Source organism: Chelonoidis abingdonii, chromosome 1 (genome assembly GCF_003597395.2).
Source record: "Chelonoidis abingdonii isolate Lonesome George chromosome 1, CheloAbing_2.0, whole genome shotgun sequence".
Lineage (NCBI taxonomy): Eukaryota > Metazoa > Chordata > Testudines > Testudinidae > Chelonoidis > Chelonoidis abingdonii.
In genome coordinates this window covers 225,555,087-225,575,558 of record NC_133769.1, presented here as the reverse complement: position 1 = coordinate 225,575,558, position 20,472 = coordinate 225,555,087, and the positions used below count along the sequence as shown (strand labels likewise).

At 41.3% G+C, this 20,472-nt stretch overlaps 1 protein-coding gene across 3 annotated transcripts in view; it reads right to left on the bottom strand.

The window, feature by feature from the left end:
* The window catches only part of ACOT9 (acyl-CoA thioesterase 9), a 41,912-nt gene extending 21,718 nt beyond the window's left edge, over positions 1-20,194 (bottom strand). Inside the window, exons 1-6 of one of the 3 annotated variants that reach the window (XM_032803079.2) lie at positions 19,747-20,193; positions 16,573-16,661; positions 11,202-11,228; positions 6,525-6,570; positions 3,225-3,395; positions 3,098-3,135 (exon numbers count right to left, since the gene is read on the bottom strand). In XM_032803079.2, the coding sequence (XP_032658970.1) occupies positions 3,098-3,135; positions 3,225-3,395; positions 6,525-6,570; positions 11,202-11,228; positions 16,573-16,661; positions 19,747-19,817 (442 nt within the window). In that variant the 5' untranslated portion in view covers positions 19,818-20,193. Of the gene's footprint in view, positions 1-3,097; positions 3,136-3,224; positions 3,396-6,524; positions 6,571-11,201; positions 11,229-16,572; positions 16,662-19,746 lie in introns of all 3 variants that reach the window. The other 2 variants (XM_032803081.2, XM_032803082.2) reach the window with 2 other exon arrangements.
* Between the last annotated feature and the right edge of the window lie 278 nt (positions 20,195-20,472).

Here is a 20,472-nt window from a genome sequence, read left to right as displayed (position 1 = left end):
CAATCTGCCCTGGAGGAAATTCCTTCCGACCCAAATATGGCGATCAGCTAAACCCGGCATGTGGGCAAGACTCACCAGCCAGCACTAAGGAAAGATTCTCTGCAGTAACTCAGATCCCATCCATCACAGACCATTGAGCAGACTATCTGCTGATAATCAAGATCAATTGCCAAATAACTACCCTATCATATCATCCTTCCAATAACTATAAGCTTGTCTTAAAGCCAGATTCTTTTGCCCCCACTACTCCCTTGGAAGGCTGTTCCAGAACTTCACTCCTCTAATGGTTAGAGAACCTTCGACTATTTAATTAAACTTCCTAATGTCCAGTTTATACCCATTTGTCCTTGTGTCTACATTAGTTACTAAAAATTCTCTCTTCCAATATTAATCCCTCTGATATATTAATAGAGCAAGCATATCCCCCCGCACCCTTTTTGGCACAGGCTAAACAAGCCAAGCTCTTTTGAGTCCCTTTCATAAGCAAGGTTTTCCATTCCTTGGAGTCATCCTAGTACCGTCTCTGAATGTTCCAGTTGAGAATTCATCCTTCTTAAATCTGGAGACCAGAACTGCACACAGATTTCAGGTGAATCTCACCAGTGTTTATAATGGTACTAATACTCCTTATCTTGTCTGGAAATACTCGGCTGATGCATCCTAACCCGCATTTGCTTTTTTAACGGCCATATCGCATTGGCGGCTCATAGTCACTCCGGCAAACCGTACTCCTCCTCGTTGTTTCCAACTGATGTGTCCCAATGTATATCTAAAATTCTATTATTAATCCTAAGTGCCTTTCACTATTAATTTATCCTAACTTACTCCATTAAAGTCATCCAATCTTCTTAGATCCTGGTTTCGGTTAGCAAATCCCTACTTTGTCATCCGACAAACGTTAATTAATATCCCCTTTTGTGCCAAAGTAGCTTATGAAAAGGTCAAATAAGGATTTGGTCCAAAACCGATCCTTGAGGAACCACTAGTAACCTCCTTCCAGCCTGACAGTTCACCCTAAGTAACGACCTCGGGTGCTCCCTTTACCAGTTCCTTACCACCTTACATTTTCATATCATTACCATCTTTCCATTAAACTAACATTCCGCATGTGGAAGTGGTCAAATGCCTTACTGAATGAGGTAAATTAGATCTACTGCATCCTGTCTAGACAATCTGTCACCTTCTCGAAGAAGGAGACAGGTTGGTTGCAGCAACTACCTTTAGTAAAACCATGTTGTAATTTGTCCAATTACCATTGGCCTCAAGGTCCTTAATACGTTCCCTGGCAAATTTTTCAGACCTGACATACTACAATGGCAAACTAAAGCAAGTCTCTCGGACACTTTTTCCCTTTCTTGAAGATAGTAATTATGTTAGCAATTCTCCAGTCGTACGGTACAACCCCTGAGTTTACCGATTCATTAAAAATTCTTGCTAACGGGCTTGCAATTTCATGCGCCAGTTCCTTTAATATTCTTGGATGGAGATTGTCCGGGCCCTCCAATTTTGTCCCATCCAGCTGTTCAAGTCTGGCTTCCACCTCAGATGTGGTGATATCCACCTCCAAATCCTCATTCCCGTTTATCATCCTTCCATCATCCCTAAGCTCCTCATTAGCCTTATTAAAGACTGAGGCAAAGTACTTATTTAGATATTGGGCCATGCCTAGGTTATCCTTAACCTCCATTCCATCCTCAGTGTACAGCGGTCCCACTTCTTCTTTCTCTGTTTTCTTCTTATTTATGTGGCTATAGAACCTTTTACTATTGGTTTTAATTCCCTTTGCAAGATCCAACTCTACACAGCTTTTAGCCTTCCTCACTTTATCCCTACATGTTCTGACCTCACTAAGGTAGCTTCCCTTGCTAATCCCACCTTTTTTCCACTCCTTGTAGGCATTCTGCTTTTTCTTAATCACCTCTCTGAGATGCATGCTCATCCAGCTCGGTCTACAACTCCTGCCTATGGTTTTTTCCCCCTTTCTTGGGATGCAGGCTTCCGACAGTTTCTGCAGCTGCAAAAGTAATTCCAGGCCTCCTCTGCATTTAGATCCACAAGTTCTTCAGTCCAATCAACTTCCCTAACTAATTTCCTTAACTCTTTAAAGTTGGCCCTTGAGAAGTCAAAAAACCCTAATCCCAGATCTACTTTTGTTTATCCTCCCATACCAAATAACTCTTGCTTCTCCGCACCAGACAATTTCTACTGACACCTCTCTTCCCACTTTTCAACTCACTTCCTGCTGTTTTTACGAGAAAAACATCCAGTTTAATATGAATTTCTATACCTTGCCTCCTTCCTTTTCCACCCTGCACACTGTCCGCCATAACTCAAGCATCTGACTCAGAAACACGCCTCTAATTCTCTTTCACTAATCTCTCCAGAACCTAGGAACTGCCATATCAAATCAGACCACTGAGCCATCCAATCCTGGTACTGGCCATTCTTGAGGACAGGATACTTCAATGGAAAATGTAAAACACCTATGAAGGGACCTCCATTACCTGCCCCTGGGAGAAGGGGTTCAGAGTGCGGGAAGGGGTGTGGGGCATGGGCTCTGGGAGGGAGTTTGGATGAGGGAGGGGGCTAAGGACAGGGGCACGGGAGGGAGGAGGGGGGTAACATGTCTCTGCTGCTCCTAGGCAAAGGCGCAGCTAGGCAGCTCTTCGCGCTGCCTCCACCCTGCCCTGAACACTGGCCAGCCAATGGGAGCTGCAGGGGCAGCACTAGCAGGCAGGGGCACTGCGCAGAACCGCCTAGCCATGCCTACGCCTAAGAGCAGCAGGGACACGTCACCGCTTGTGGGGAGCTGCCCAAGGTGAGCATTGCCCAGTCCAGCACTCCGCACCATCTCCCATGCCCTAACCCCCTGCCCCGAAACCCCTCCCGCACCCTCCCTCTTATTTAACTGGGATTTTCTAATTACCAGCACCCCTGACTCTCCCAACATGCCGGATAACAGAGCAATATATAGTAAAAGCTTTGAAGTAATTCACTCCAAACAATACAATAGCTACATCTTCAAACAGACATTTGCTATCTCTTGTTCTAATACAGTAACAGTAGATTTGCATTAAACATAGGTATAGTTACATACCTCCTAAGCTGTCAAGATCTTCAAGAATTCTTCCAAACCTAGGACATAAATAATGAGAATTCAACTACATTAACAGTAGATAAGCAATTTTTATTTTTCCATATGCATAAAAAGATTGCCTTGTTACCTCACACTATTATGTACATTCAGATATTTTTCTCTTAATTCAGGTTGACTTCCTAGAGGTAAAATAACCTCTATGTAGCTATCATTCATTCTCCTAGGTGGCAAGTCTTCCTGCTGTTTGGCCAATAGACTATGTAGGTCTTTTCTTTCATGCATTGCTTGCACATGATCACTGGGAAGAAAAGAAATGAGATCAGCAGCAGAATACAGGATGCAACTCTCCTCAAAATATGCCATGCTGTAGATCAATGCTTAAAAACAAAAACAAAACAGCAGCAGTCAGAAAAAAGTATATATTATACCAGGGATCAAATGTCATGAGAGGAATAGAGATGTATAACGCATTGCAATCAGAAATGTTAAGAGTAAACTATGTGCAAACTCTTAATGAACAGGATGTGATGGTTTTATCAAATAAAATAGCATACTTTGTACAAGAGAGAGTTAAATAAAAATGTATGTCCGATCCTGAATGATGCAAAGCTGTTTAAAAAAAAACAACCCTTGCACTGCTTTAAAGAACACTTGATTTCAAATACTTTATTTTAAGGAAACATCATTTAACCTAAATGATTTTTGTACAGATTCTTATGGATCACATTTACTATCACCCAACTCTTCCAACATAAAAAAAATCTGTTAAACTTACTAGGTTCCGATTATCACTTTACAATCTGCCTTGGAGTAAGGAGACCAGAGAGGGAACTATGACTCCGTTGCTATTCCCTTCTCAGTTCTTCTCCCTACCCCCCAGCAGCACTTTGTTCCAAGAGAAAAGTAACCTGCCAGTCTTCTACACCAACAGCAGTTTACTTTCCCGCCATACCAGCTCACCTGTGCTGGCCAGCACATTGATGGAAGGTGAAAACCAAATCTATCCATTCCCCAATCCATCTATGCAGAAAAAGGCACACTGCTCCTGCAGAGGGTGCTCTCCCCACAACGCAGTCATCCATGAGGCAAGTAGCCTGTACAGGGGAATAAGGAGACACCTCATCCCACCTTACTTCCCTGCAGAGATGCAGATGGCAAGTAAAACTCTTGCTCTAAACATCATTCCTTACATGAGCTTCAGAAGTTCCCTCCTCTTAAAAGTGCAAACTAACTTTAGAAATCATATATTTTATAACTCTTCTAAAGTCAATACTAAATCTATATAACAAATGGGTATTAAAGCTGTTAAATCTAAAGAGAGTTCAAATATAATGCTGAAGATATTCACTAAAACACTAACCTGTTTCTTGGACCAGGCACAGCAAACTATTTTTTTTTTTTTTAAAATTCTCACAATGGCTCTATACCACTCACATATGTGCAGCATGATCTTTTGTGCATGTTATAATACAGTACTATGCGCCATTGTGGATAGCAGAGTTGGTCCCAAGTTTTCTAACAAAAGTTTGGGGGTGGGGTTTTTTTGACTGAAAAATGCCGTTTCAAATGCAAACCCCCTGTCTTCCAGTGGGGGGGGGGGGGGGGCGGCGCCGCGTTCAGACCGACCCTCGGCCCCCCACCCCGGGCCCCCAGCCCTTTCGGGCAGAGGGGGGGGGGGGGGGGGAGAGAGAGAGCGCACGCAAGAGAGCTTTCTCCCCTCACCAAAACCCATTTTGAAATGTTTTCAAAAAATATTAAAAGATTGATTAAAATGTTCTATCAAAGAAACCAAAAATTTCACAGAATATTTTGAGGGAAATAAAAACTTTCACTGCTTTAAAAATACTGTGAAATGTTATTTATTTTTCAATCAGCTCTAGTGCATATCAGAGTTCACAGAGCAGAGAAGAAGTTACAGTTCCTACACCAAAGGGTCTACATTCTAAGTTACACAGCTGTACAGACATGGAATACACCAGATTGCTAAGTGAAGATGCTCTATTCTTTAGTTTCTGTGGATTTATCTCTAGGTTGGACTATCAGTGAAACATTCCAGGGAAGAGGCAAAGTTCTAAAGGGGAGGTCTAAATGAAATTGATAGTTACAGGTGCAAATTCAACACAGTCCATAAACCTGTAGGAATTGAACAAGAGATCCAATTATATTCTGTTCTCCACCCTACTCCTACATTGCACTTTAATAGACATATTAAAATCTCCTTTGAAGTCAATGGCAAAACTCCTGTTGCCTTCAAGGAAGCCAGGCTTTCACTGCTAAAAGTTTTAGAAAAATTCACTTTCATCTACATAGATGAAAATATTAGGGGTTATGCTGTCTATAGTATATTATAAGGAAATACTATTCCTCAAAACCATCAATATTTTTAAATGCTGCAGTACTATTCTTAAAATATTACACAAATACTCCATCCATGTATCAACTGCTAGGTGACAAACATTTGCAGAAAGGAAATCTTGTATTTCTGAATTAGCTAAACATAGGATCAAGCACAATCATCTAATACTATAACAGGTTTCCTCCAAAATGGTCCAACCCCTGTATCACTCATTATAAAAACCATGTGCAGACTTTTCACATCAGCAAAATTGATACAAACAGCCATTAAGTAGAGAATCTTGCATGTGTTCTGTGGTTCAGTACATGCAGCCCTAGGGTTAGACATACAAGAATCTTAAAACCCAATCCAACTCTCATTGAGGTCAATGTGTTTCCATTGACTTCGACATGTTGAATCACACATTTAGTTATATATACACACACACACACAACAGCACAATAGAGTGGATGTAAACGGTCTATCAATTTTTGCAGTTCATTGGGTAAAAAGTGTTCCTAATCTCAAAAATACTATAAACCCTACATGTACAAACAAGATAGACGAATCTCGATGTAAAATGGCACTGATTTCCACAAGAGATTCATGAACCATGAATCACCATTACAACCATGTTGTAATTTCATTACAACAAACTTAAGGTATATCTACACTGCAATCAATGGGTATAATTGCAGTTCACGTAACCATACCTTAGCTAGCTTAATCTGGCTAGTATGGTACCAGAGCAGGGAAGATGAGATGGCATGTGCTTCACAGTGGGCTGTACAAGCCTGCCCAGAATGCTGGGTAATTATTTACACAGCAAGCCAGCACTTAAGCATGCAGTGCTGTAGCTTCACTGTTCTGGTCCCAAAGTTAGCTTGGGCATGTCTACACGAGCTGCCACCTCAAACTTTAGCCACTAATTCAGAATTCAAAAGTCTTCAGTTTTCATTGTTTTCTCCAGTCTTAGCCAGGTGTTTTCCCACAGGTTAGCTGTATAAAGGTGTTAATCTCCATGGCTGCGGAAGTGAGCTCTCTCAAGGGTATCGGAAATGAAAGAAAAAAATACATTCATGTACACTGTACCTCCAGTTGGTAGAAGCTCCCACTATAGCCCTCAATCTGCTTCGCACTGAAATAAAATCAAAGTAAATCAGTTAAGTGACAAATGTGAAGTTGCCTGGTGCAAAAAGGTGCAATCTTCATCCCAAGAACAGGAAGATCAAGCAAAGTCATTCAAACAGTGGCTTGAAAACTAGATATTGTTGGCCAAATTCACTGCTGATTTTAGTAGGTGTATCATGATCTTGAGTTGAGTTAACAAGACTATCCACAGTTTAATAACGTAATTAACCTGGATTCTTTTTATCTTAGTAAACATGATTCTGTAACCAGTTGTGTACAGCAAGAACCAAGAGAAAATGCCTTCAGAAAATTTACTAATGCAAATGCAAAAGTTGTTAGAATGCTAAATAACTGAAAAAATGTGGCAGATCAATATCAACCTGGGGAATCAGAATATGGGGCCATTTCAGACTAAACACAAATAAATCCTGGCTAATTCACAGACTGACAAGAGGTAAGACAAACCCAAAAGGGAACAGTGCAGCTGAAGAAAAGGAAAATTTCTCTTCTTTAAATCAATAATTTCCAAACAAGGACAGGCAGGATCAAGTATACTGGCTTTCACCAGCAGGGACTCGTCTCCCTTTATGTAGAAATGCAGCTCTCAGCTGGGCTTACACTAGGGCCACAGTGCGTCCGAGGGATGTGCTGACCGCCACTTCCTGCAGCCTCCATTGGCCTGGGACGGCGGACCGCGCCAGTGGGAGCCATGATCAGCCGAACCTGCGGACGCGGCAGGTAAACAAACCGGCCCAGCCAAAGTGCCAAAGGTTGCCTATTCCTGGCTTACACACAGGCAGTCAATAGTATTTCTACCATTGCCTGCACCAGTGAAACAGCTCTAGCATCTGTGTGAGGATGTGAGATTTCTTTAAATTTTGGGTGAAGAGGCAGATTAATGGTTCTGTTCTTTTCTCATTTGGGACTGCCAAGTTAATGCTAAGTCTACTCAAATCTACAGACTCTACGCTGCGAGTTTCAGTTTGGTATATGCACAGTGTGGTCAGTGCCTGAACTCATCCAGCAGTAGTTCATAAATTTCAGACAGACAATGACATGAAGCAGTTTACACAAGCAGGGCAACCTTGCCTCCTTATCAAGATTATTAGAAGGAAGAGAGAGAGGATTTTAAATTATGAAGACAGAATTAAGGACACACCAGGGGACAGCTACATAAACAACACTAGCAAAACACAGATTCAGCCACTGATAGCACCCAGCTGATCCTTCACATCTTCTATACAAGGCAAATTAAAATCATTACACATAGTCTTGCTTTGCACATTCCAGACTGAACACTCAAGCTATTTGTATTAACAATTATCAAAAGTATATTTCGGATTAAGGAAAATTCCATGACTAATTTTACACCAATAAACCTTAACCAAAGTAAATGCTTAAAAATTAACTAAATTAAAGTAAGCCTCATCAGTGGCCTCTTTATATAAGAGCTTCTCCACTGAACTCAATTAAATTCCACTCATGGAGCCAGTAGTGAACTTGCCCTAATATCCATTAGAGTAAAGCAGCATTAGAATGAACACCATCACAGCATCTACAACCATTTTTGTACTATTGTGCAAACTGAAAGAAAAATAAATGTTTTCGCCTAGAATTTCTGTATCTTGATTTGAAGAGGAAGTTGTAGCCATTTCTAATTATAAAGAGAATGAGGCAATAAACTATTAATGACTTAATCCTCAATCTTGAAGATATACATGTGCAAGTAGTCCCATTCACTTTTGTGCAACTATTCACAGATTTAAAACACAGAAGTGTTTTTAGGGTAGAAGGTTTAGTACTTTTATTTTGATTATGCAAAATGTAAAAGGAAACTATGCATAATGAATATTATTAAAATGTGAGCACACCAAATCCAAATTTATAATCCAAAACCAAATCCAATTTACAGATTTAAAACCAAATAGTTTCAGAATTTGTTTAGTGAGTAAATTCTATTATTCATCTGCTCCCTTCTTCATTTAACAGGATTTCAAGCAATTAGAGATAACGCTCCCTAAACTTCCATACCTGATTTACTATTTTGTTATATTACACACTCTAATCGCTTAACAGTATAAAATATTAGTAAACCATCCATGAAAGCAACTGCTTTATTTGTGACAGAAATGTTATGAGATCACGAATGGGAGAGGAGGTTCCTATGAATCAGTGGTTCCCAAACTGGGCCTCACAAAATGTTACAGGGGGTTCTTGGGAAAAAATTCCCTAATGGCGGACAGAACTGTCGATAGGGACCCCGGGGCAGCATGGGACCAGCAGCCTCTGGAGCCCCTGGACTTCCAAGAGCTAAGCAGATCAAACCAACCATATCTATCACATTGAGGAGATTTAAACTTCATAACTCTTTATAAGAAATGAAAAAGGAGGTGGATATTTTTTGCTGTTTTTAAAATAAATAGCTAGTATGGTTTTTAAAATTATTACAAAGAACAAGTTTAAGCTTTGTTGTAACATGAGTTGTTTGCCTGGACTGCTCAAGATCTGAATGCTTGTGTAGGAGGAACTCTTTGAGTTGGCTTCTTAAATACCTTTATGCTGTTTCACATCTGATACTCCTTGATGAAACATAGGAGCCTTGTCTTATAAACAGGCTTATTCAAAGTGATACAAACTATGAAGGATCAGAGAGGTAGCTGTGTTAGTCTGGATCTGTAAAAGCGGCAAAGAGTTCTGTGGCACCTTAGTCTATAAGGTGCCACAGAACTCTTTTCAAGCTATGAAGGGGAGATCTTGGAAGACCATTGCCGTTTTCATAATGTAATAAAAATATTGTAATGATAAATAATAATAAATAGTGTGCAATAAGCATGTCATAAAAACCCTTTTATATTTCCAAAATCACTGCTTTTTTATAATTTATACTCAGGTAGAGGAGAAAATCCCTGGAAATATTCATTTTTAGAAGGGGATTCATGAGACCTAACATTTTAGTGAAAGGGGTTCACAGGTTGTTAAACTTTGGGAACCACTGCTATGAGTCAATCCATATGACCATGTGGGCCACAATATACAAAAGTTTGGGCATCCCTGCTATAGCGTACTAATAAAGTGATGCTGCATCAGTTTCAAACTGTTACAGCTCCACTGTAACAGTATTCACTCAAACCAGAAAAGGTTTTCTAACCACAAAAAACCCAACACTAAAGCTGTTCAGTATAAATACAAATACTATGAGTTCCTCAAATCAAGAGAGAATATTGTAAACAGCAATGAAAGTGAAAGCAGAGCTGGCTCTACAAGGGATGGTATCAAGATACAGATTTCTTCCAATTTGAACAGATGGAAATTTAAAGTAGCCTCAGAGACAGCTGGCAGCTAGGAAAACAAACCCTAATGTTTCAGTGCATGTAGAGACTTTTGCACAATGTACAAGAAATAGGCTCTTTGAAAACCAGAGTACTGAAAATAGTTTTCTAACGGCACAGAGAACTCTCCCGCTGACATAGTTCTGTCTACATCGGTGCTTGGTTCAGTATAACTTATGCTGCTCAGGTGTGTGGATTATTCACACCGTAAGTTATACTGAAGTAACCCTAGAAAGTTTAGGAAGACAGCAAGCCCATCCCTGGAATCAAAAAGATTAAGAAACACTCCCCTAGAGAATGTGAAGGTAATCAGAGGCTAAAACTGTTAACAGTATTTACTGGATGCACTGAAATCTAATTTCCATTAGGAGTGAGAGTAAGCTTCCCATTTGTTTCAAGTAAGTTACATAGTAGTATTCCCCAAACAAAGCACCATATTGTGCCAGCATTTTTTAAGCAGACCTTGCTATTGATTTCAGTGGGAGTTGCAGGTACCCAGCACATCTGAAAATCAAAGTTTTTATTTAGATGTCTAACTGAGGCTTTAGGAGTCTAACTTCAGGCAGCCAACTTGGAAAATGTTGGCTTGGGTCTTTCAACAAAAGCAGACTAGAGTTGGTATGTGGCATCTCTTTAAATTATCAACATTGCTTCAAATACCAAGTTAAAGATTTTCAAACTTGAGTCCTTAAAGTTAGGCTGCTAAATCCATACATAGGGCCCTAAATAAATAGCCTGAATTTTCAAGAGTATTGATTGGTTACAATTCCTATTGATTTCATTGGAAGATACAGGCACTCAAAACTTTTCAAAAGTCAGGCTGCTTAAATTCCTAAATACGGATATTGGAGTGTGAATTCAGGCACCTAAGTTGGAAAAACTTATTCCAGGGCTTTCCCGAGTATATTTCTGTGTATACTTTTTGGGCCAAATCCTGCAATCTCTACTTAGGTAAAGTTCTTATTTATGTCAATGGGAGATTTACATGTATAAGAACTGCAGGATCTGTGCCTTAAAATATAAATGGTTTTATTACCTGCAGATTTTTTAAAAATGCAAATGATCTAGCATGCCCCTACATCAATCAGCACATTGTATATATGTCCTGGCAATATTTCTACCAGTGAGATTGGAACCACTCACATATCCTGGTTAACAGTTTTAATGACCACAGGGATGACTTGTGAAAGCTGACAGAGAAAAATATTAGTTTGTTTTTCATGAATCTTCAAGTAAAGTTAGATAGTAGCAAGATAGGCTTGAAGCGGTTCTGTAAATATTAAAATGCATGCTGATTACCACCACACACCATTATTCACATGAATGGATAAGTGTCCTGTGGAGTGGAAAAAAACAAGTTAGACAGTCAATACCACCATAGAACAAGGAAAAAGAGTACATTTCTAGTCACGGGTTGTCTGGTTATTTTTCCCCTCCAAATTCCACTTTGCACATGCACATTAGTATCTAATTGTAGGCAACTCGTCTTCATTCAGTTACATGGTTCATTTTAATATTAATTTTTGTTAAGTACCAGTAATGACAATAGTCCCTTCCTGCCCGGAAGAGCTTACAATCTATGACCGTGATCCTGCAAACATTTATATACATGCTTAACTTAACACATGTGAGCTGCCTCAAGGATCAAGGCCTCAACAGATGTAAATGGGAAAGAAAAGATGCAACAAGGAGGTCAGAGAAAGGAATAACATGGAGTATTTTTTTTATTTTTTATTTTTTTTTTTTTTGAGTTGCAGGGGTGGAGGACGATCTTTAATGTGTTGTTTGGTTCACCTCTTGTGAGGATACAGAAGAAGTGAGCTTTTTTTGTTTTTTTAAACAGAAGGAATTTGAATGGAGATCAGTGATATGGAAAAGTTGGGGTGAGCATCCAGCACTCAGGAGACAGCTTGGAAAAATAGATTAATACAATGAATGGGAATGAAAGAAGGACAAGTTATTTATATGTAGCAATGGAAGTCTGTATGGTGTTTTTACAGGCAAATAAAGTTACAGGTTTAGAGTAGAACCTCACTAAGCAGTAAGTGTTATAACAAACCATCAATTGCTCCCCATTTCTCAGTAAAAACCAATAACAGAGTGCCCCTAGAAGCTTTTACAAAAAATGTACTGTACTGTAGTACTAGCTGGTACTGTTACAGCTAAATCTAAAATTACAATCACAATAAATGAATCAAGTACAATTTTCATTAAATACAACATGCAGTATCTTGCTTTTCTTCCCCTCCTTCTCACCCCTCAGTTATTTGTTTGCTCATTTACTAACACAAATCTCCAACATTCAGTAAATCACAAGTAGTAACCCAGTCATTAGTACAAGAGTTTCTTTTTAGAGAATAACTGAAGGATTAGATAGTATCAGAATCTCAGAGGAATTATTTGTGTCCCATTTCAGTCCCTTTGTTCTATTTTAACGTATATGTTAAAAAATAAGAATGGCCATACTGGATCAGACCAATGATCCATCTGGCCCAGTATCCTGTCTTCCAACAATGGCCAGTGCCAGATGCTTCAGAGGGTATGAAGAAAACTGGGCAATCAAGTGATCCATCCCATTGTCCACTCTCAGCTTCTAGCAGTCAGAAGTTTACGGACACCAGAGCATGGAGTTGTGTCCCTAACCATCTTGGCTAATAACAACTGATGGATCTATCCTCCTTGAGCATATTTAATTCTTTTTTTTAATCCAGTTATACTTCTGGCCTTCATCAAAGCCACTGGAAACAAATTCCACAAGTTGACTGTGCTTTATGTGAAGACATATATCCTTTTGTTTTAAACCTGCTATCGATTTCTTTGGTGACCCTGGATTCTTGTTATGTGAAGGGGTAATAACACTTCCTTATTCACTTTCTCCACATCGTTCATGATTTTATAGACCTCTAGCATATCCCTCTTTAGTTGTCTCTTTTCTAAATTGAGCAGTCCCAGTCTTTTTAATCATTGTTGTTGCCCTTCTCTGTATTTTTCCAATTCCAACATGTCTTTTTTAGATGGAGCAAACAGAACTGCACACAGTGTTCAAGGTGTGGGCATCCCATTAATTTATATAGGGACATTAAGATATTTTCTTATCACCTCTCTCTCTCCTAATCATTTCTAATATTGTTAACTTATATTATACACACAAACACACACACACGCATACATACACATGCACACACTACCGCTGCACATTGAGCAGATCGTTTCAGAGAACTAGTCATAAGCACTCAAGCAAGAGATCTTGGAGTCAAACAGTTAATTAAGACTCCTAGACAAACTGGAGGATTGAGCCAAAAGAAATCTAATCAGGTTCAAGAAGGACAAGTGCAGAGTCCTGCACTGATGAAGGAAGAATCCCATTCAATGCTACAGGCTGGGGACTGACTGGCTGGCTAAGCGGCACTTCTGCAGAAAAGGACTTGAGGATTACAGTGGATGAGAAGTTGAATATGAGTCAGCAGTGTGCCCTTGCTGCCAAGAAGGCTAACGGCATATTTGGCTGCATTAGTGGGAGCACTGCCAGCAGATCGAGGGAAGTGATTATTTCCCTCTATTCGGCACTGGTGAGGCCACATCTGGAGTATTGCATCCAGTTTCCTCCCCCCACCCCCCAAAGGATGTGGACAAATTGGAGAGAGCCGAGAAGAGAGCAATGGAAATTATTAGAGGGCTGGGGCACATGACTTATGAGGAGAGGCTGAGGGAACTGGGCTTATTTAGTCTACAGAAAAGAGTGAGGGGGGGGGGGCGGGATTTGATAGCAGTGTTCAACAAGCTGAAAGGGAGTTCCAAAGAGGATGGAGCTCAGCTGTTCCCAGTGGTGGCAGGTGACAGAACAAGGAGCAGTGGTCTCAAGTTGCAGTGGGGGAGGTCTAGGTTGGATATTAGGAAAAACTATTTCACTAAGAGGGTGGTAAAGCACTGGAATGGGTTACCTAGGGAGGTGGTGGAATCTCCTTCCTTAGAGGTTTTTAAGGCCCAGCTTGAAAAAGCCCTTGATGATGTAGTTGGGGTTGGTCCTGCATTGAGCAGGAGGTTGGACTAGATGACTTCCTGAGGTCTCTTCCAACCTTAATCTTCTATGATTTTGTATGTATAGTTGGAATTATGTTTTCCAATATGAATTACTTTGGATTTATCAACATTGAATTTCACCTGCCTTTTTTTGCCCAAGGTGGGTAAGGTAATATCTTTTATTGGACAACTTCTGTTGGTGAGAGAGACAAGGTTTTGAATCACACATGCCTAGTCACCCAGCTTTGTGAGATCCCTTTTTAACTCTTCACAGTCAGCTTTGAACTTAACTATTTTGAGTAATTTTGTATTCTCTGCAAACTTTTCCACCTCACCATTTACCCCTTTTTCCAGATCATTTAGGAATATGTTGAACAGCACCGGTCTCAGTAGAGATAGTTTACAGAGCTCCACCATGAAAACTGACCATTTATTCCTAACTTTTGTTTCCTACCTTTTAACCAGTTACTGACCCATGAGAGGACTTTCCTTCTTATCCCATGACTGCCTAGTTTGCTAAAGAGCCTTTGATGAGGGACCTTATCAAAGGCTTTCTAAAAGTCCAAGTACACTATATCCACAGATCACCTTTGTCTACATGCTTGTTGTCATCCTCAAAGAATTCTAATAGATTGGGGAGGCATGATTTCCCTTTACAAAAACTGTGTTCACTCTTCGCCAACTTATCACATTCATCTGCGTGTCTGATAATTGTGTTATTTACTACTGTTTCAACCAATATTCCTGGTACTGAAGTTAGGCCTACTAGCCTGTAATTGCCAGGATTGCCTCAAGCCTTTTTTTTTTTTTTTTAAATGAGCATTAGATTACCAAACAACTAGAGGACAGCTAAAGAGGCTGAGTTAACAGATAGGCTACATCGCCCAGTTAGTAGCTCTGCAGTTTCATATTAGAGTTCCTTCAGAATTTAGGTGAATACCATCTGGTCCTGGTGATTTCTTACAGTTTAATTTATCAATTTGTTCCTAAACTACCTTTACTAACATTTCAGTCTAGGACAATTCCTCTGATAAATCATCTAAAAAGAATGGATGGGATGCAGGAATCTCCCTCATATCCTTTCCAGTGAAGACAGATGCAAAGAAGTCTTCAGTTTCTCCACAATGGCCTTGTCTTTCTTGAATGCTCCTTCAGCACCTCAATCATCCAGTGACCCCACTGATTGTTTGACAGGCTTCCTGCTTCTGATGTACTTAAAAAAAAATTGCTGTTAGTTTGTGTGTCTTTTTTGCTAGTTGCTTTTCAAATTCTTTTTTGGGCTGCCTAACTGTAATTATTATTTACATTTAGTTTCATTTTAAAATTAAAACATTAACACTCATGTTTCATATTTAATTATTATCAATCTGATTAAAAACAGTATTTTAATATAAAATAATAGTGATATAAATGTTCAGAATCCATGGTTCTGATCAGATTAAAGGATTTTCATATATAATTTCTTATGTATAAAAACTCACAGCTTTTCTGAAGGATATTTCAGTTCTATTTCTCACTCTTTCCTCTTCTTGCCCATCCTCCCCCACCATCCATATGTCCCCATCCTACAGTTCCCCTCCATCCAGAACACATCCTCAGGGAAAAAGGAAAGGTGCCTTCCCAAAAAACAGACATGAGCTTTCCGTTTTTCCTGTAAAAAAGGACCACGCTGATACCCTGAACTTGTACGCTGCATTCACACAGATTTACCATTAGTTCAACACATGTGCAAGAATTTTACATAAAAGAAACTATCAGGAACTAGGTCTTAAATAATATGAACTACACTAAGGGATAGACTCTTTACAATACATCCGTGTCACTCCTTAATGGGAGTTGCATGTGAGTATTAGAACGAAAAGTATAATATACTGTATTTAATATTAGAGAAGTAGATATTGTTATAAGAAAATGTAAAAAGGGAACTTTCCTGCTTTCTCTGGGTGTTGTTGACATAGCTTTCAAAGGCTGAAAAGAAATCAGAAAGCTGGTTTGCATCCTACCTACAGTGGATTCTTGGTCTGTGTAGATAACTGGGCAAAGTGAAACGACAACGTGTAATTTTTCTAGATAGATACAAGCAAGACAGATTAGGAAGGATAAACACTGACTGGACAGAACTAATCAGCAACTCCAAGGCCATAACAAACAGATATTTAACAATACAACAACAGCTGAAAGAAATAACACATGAAAGCAATGGTTAAATAAAAAACAGCTATGGAGGCATCTGTTACTTTATTTATTCTGCTAAAACTCTATTAGAAAACATATTTAGAATGGAATGTCTGCAGATTAGGTAGTTTAAATAATTTATGCCCATGCAAGGTTACAGGACACAGTACAAAGAATGCGTATTTAACAAGGGGAGGTGGAGCAACGCAGGATTTACACCAGATTGGACCAGATGCCAGAAATACCTAGTCCCAGGGCTATTCTCCTAGTAGGCTAACTGATTACATTATCCTGCTCTATCTACTTTACTTATGCTGTACGCTTGATTAAGGTGGTAAATATATTGTCCTAACATTTTATTAATAAAGCATTAAACTAGTTAAGCTTAATAACTGATAAGGACAGTGCTTTTCACCCAACAGTATAAAGAAAAGAATAAAACCCTTTAATGACATGATCTTCCAAAATTCAACCAGTTATATTACCTTCAGACATGTCTGGAGGAGACTGGAAACCATTAGTCATGGATGTCAGTGGCCTAGCCAGAAGAGAAGGAGTCTTCCCTACAGTGCATCTGTAGATATGAAAGGAATTAAGCATCATTCAAAATTATTGCAGTGAAAACAAATTAGAAAGGTACACACTACTTCAGAGACTCATTTCATCATTTTCATAGACCTTTTTTCACAAGCAACGCAATAGTTTAAACATATTATAGGTGGAGTTGGCTGAACTGCAAATTGGCATGTGCAGAGAATTAGTAAAAGAGACAAGTTTGCATTACTTGTATGGTCAAAATATTTTGGTGGGTGGGGGGGGAGTTGAAGGGTAGTAAAGCCAAATCAGATATGTTGTTTCCCCAGTGTTTTCATAACACTGTTTGGAAGAAGCTGTCGATGAAGCATATAAACTGTGGCCAAGATTTTCAGAAGTGCCTCATGTGTTTAGGTTCCCAATCTGAGGCATCTTAAAGGGGCTTGGTCAGCAGAGACTGCAGTTGGAAGTCAGGAGCCTACATACCTTGGTGGATCTGGGCCTTAATGTCTCTGTGCCTCAATTTATCCATTTGTAAAATAAGTGTAGCAACACTTCTAAATCATTTTGGAATTCTTGGACAAACCTAATATTTTTACTAAAGTGAACATGAGTTTAAATCATTTAAGGTAACATTAATAGGGAAAATGTAAAATTCACTGAAAAAGATTTTATTTTACTGCAGTAAGACACTAGTTTTAATATGGAAAAGCAAAACAAACAACAAAGGAGGCTTATTGATATTAGTGAAAAAGCTATGTCATTTCAGGTCACTGTCTCACAGAGTGCAAGTTCCTTAACGTTAGGGTGGATACTCAGCACTGAAATCAACTGAAGTTAGGAGTCTAAATACCATTGAGGATCTGGGCTTAAATGACTTCCTTAAGGTTACATACTGAGTCAGCAAGCACCAAAGTTGCTAGATTTTTTGAGTCCCGACTTCAAGTTTCATAGTTTGATCACAAAGCAACATTGCTTTTTCTAATAAACTCATAAGATACATTGTTATTGATTTGTATTTGCATGTTCCTCACTTTAATCTCAACAGCCAGATAGTCCCTAAAGAATCATAGAATATCAGGGTTGGAAGGAACCTCAGGAGGTCACCAAGTCCAATGCCCTGCTCAAAGCAGGCCTAATCCCCAACTAATCATCCCAGCCATGACTTCATCAAGACAGGCCTTAAAAACCTCTAAGAAAGGAGATTCCACCATTTCCCTAAATAACCCATTCCAGTGCTTCACCACTCTTCTAGTGAAAAAGTTTTTCCCTAATATCCAACCTAAACCTCCCCCACTGCCACTTGAGACCATTACTCCTTGTTCTGTCTGGTAAAATTCTCACAGCAATCCCCTATATTGTCCTGTCAAGGAACAGGGTTTGCCTGTCCCTCAACCTCCTGCAGAAATGGCCAGAGGGTTCACCTCAAAAACAGGTAGGTCTTCAGCATGTATAATAGGACAGAGCTGTCTACACCACTATGGACCCTGCATCTCTCTAGCTGATTTAACTAACAGGACAATGGGCCCCAAACTGTGGGGCGTGCCCTCTTGTGGGGAGCAGAGGAACACTGAGGGAGGAGGGGGCCCAGCAGGGCCTGGGCCAGTCCCCATGGTGGGCAGGGAGGGAGCACCACTCAGTTCCACTCTGCCCCCAGCTCTTTTCTGGCCCAACCTGGAGCTGTGGCCCTGGATCCTAGCTGCGCTCTGTACCCAGCCACTGCCCTGGCTGCTGGCCCCATTTGATGCCCCAGCCTCGGCCCCTGGCTCCCAGCCAGGCCGCAGCTCCAGCCCCAGCCCCTGCCCACAACCATGGCCCCAGCTCTCAACTAGGCTCCCGGGGGGACACGGGTAAAGGGGGGGGGGGGAGATGTAAAAGGCTTGGGGACCACTGCACTAAATCTCATCTGCACTAGGCATTGCCACAGCGGTAATGGTGGAAACTTTCTTTTAACATCCCCTACTGCAGACACAGCCTTTGACTCCAACAGCCACTTTTATTAGCAGAGCCCCGGGGTGATCTGTTGCTTAACTCACTTCATATTTGTATAGGATTTTGAAGTATAATGGCAAGTACTTTAGGAGGAAAAAACGTTTTAACATTTAAGACCACATTCTGGCCTCACTGACACTCTGTACTGGCTCAGCCCATAGGCATCAATAGAGTTGCACAGGGCATAAATGAGGGCAGAATTTAGCCTCAAGCATTAGTAGAAAAGGGTTCAAAATCTGCCTGAGTTGTTTGCATTTCAGTTCAAACAGCTTGCTTGGATTTAAACGTTCCTCTACAGTGTTTTCAACTCAAGTAGCACAGCTTTATGCTAGTCCAGAACTGTAAAATTAAGTTAAATACTGAAAACAACAGTACAACTATTCAATTTTCATTATTTAAGATGAGTGAAATGCAAAAAAAAAAAAAAAAGGTGGGGGCGGCAACTAGCATTAATGGCAAAACAATGCATTTTTCAAGTTGAATCATTTAATGAATTATTTGTCAAGCAGCTAGTTTAATATCTATGTAGCCTGATTCTCCACTGCCTTGTACACTGTGCGGTTATTTATCAAATGGTGCCGAATCACAATGCAAGATATCAGGTCTGTGTATTATACCCGGACAGCGCCCATTTACACGAGGTCTACGAAGTAAGGCTTAGCGCGCAGCTAGGATTTTGACAGCCTGTCCGGGCAGCCATGTCAGCGACGATAACGTTGCATCTGAAAGTTTTTGTTTTTTTCACCTGAAGCAGCGCCGGGCAGGCGCGTGCCCTGGGACCGGAGACCAGGGCGCCCCCGCCCAGGCCGGGACACGGCGCCGCCAGGCGGGGCGCAGGAGCGCGCCCGAGCCGTGCCAGTGCGCAGGCAAAGGCGGCTCCCGCCGCAGCCCCGTTACCCGCCTCGGGGACGCCGGCGGCGCCCCGCACAAAAGAGCGGAACCCGGGGCCTCCCTGCGGGACCCGGAGCCAGCGAGCGGCTGCTGCTCCCGGCGGCACAACAGCCCCGCCCGGCCGATGGCTGCCCCGGGGGCACCGGCCGGCGCTCGGGCCCCTTCCGAGCCCCGGGGCGGGAGGAGCGGCCCGTGGCCCTGGAGCAGCTCGTCCCCCGACCCGAGCCGGCCCGGCCCCTCACCTGAGCGCCAGCATCCTGCCCCGCGGTGGGATCTTAGTCCTCCACGCAGCAGCACCCCAGAGCCGCCCCATCCGTCAGTCAGTCTGTCTATGGTTCCTTCCGTCCTGAGCTGGGGGCGGGGCCTTTAAATCAAGATGTAAAAGGACCCAGGGCACCGACAGTGGTTTAAAGGGCCTGGGGCTTCCTGTAACATGTGGAGCCTGGGTTCATTAGTGCGGCCCGGGGGTTCTGGCACTAGGGCTCCAGCAGGGATTTAAAGGGCCCCGGGCTTTGCTGCAGTAGTGGTGGCTGGAGGCCCAGGGTTCCAGCCACTGCTGGGAGCCCCAGGCCCTTTAAATAGCTGCCAGAGCCCCACTACCAGAGCCTTGGGGCTTTGGTGGTGATTTAAAGGGCCTGGGGCTCTAGCTGCTGCGCTGGGCCTTTTGCCCAGGGAGTTAAAGGCCACCCATCTCTGGTCAAGGGCCTGCCCCCTCCTGGTTGAGGCCCCACCCTCTGCTCAGGACTCTAGTGTACCGGCAAATCCTTTAAGTTAACTTTCACCCCAGGGTGCCCTATGTGTCATAAAAAGGACTGTGAATTTGGTAGGGTTCCTTTGTATCAGCCTTAAAATAAATGGTTATTGAAATTACTTTTTCAAAAGAGTTATGCATGGTCTTATGTTACCAACTAGCAATCAGCTCCATGTAAAACCTGTTGAGTTTGGATGAATCAGTTTTTTTCTCCAGC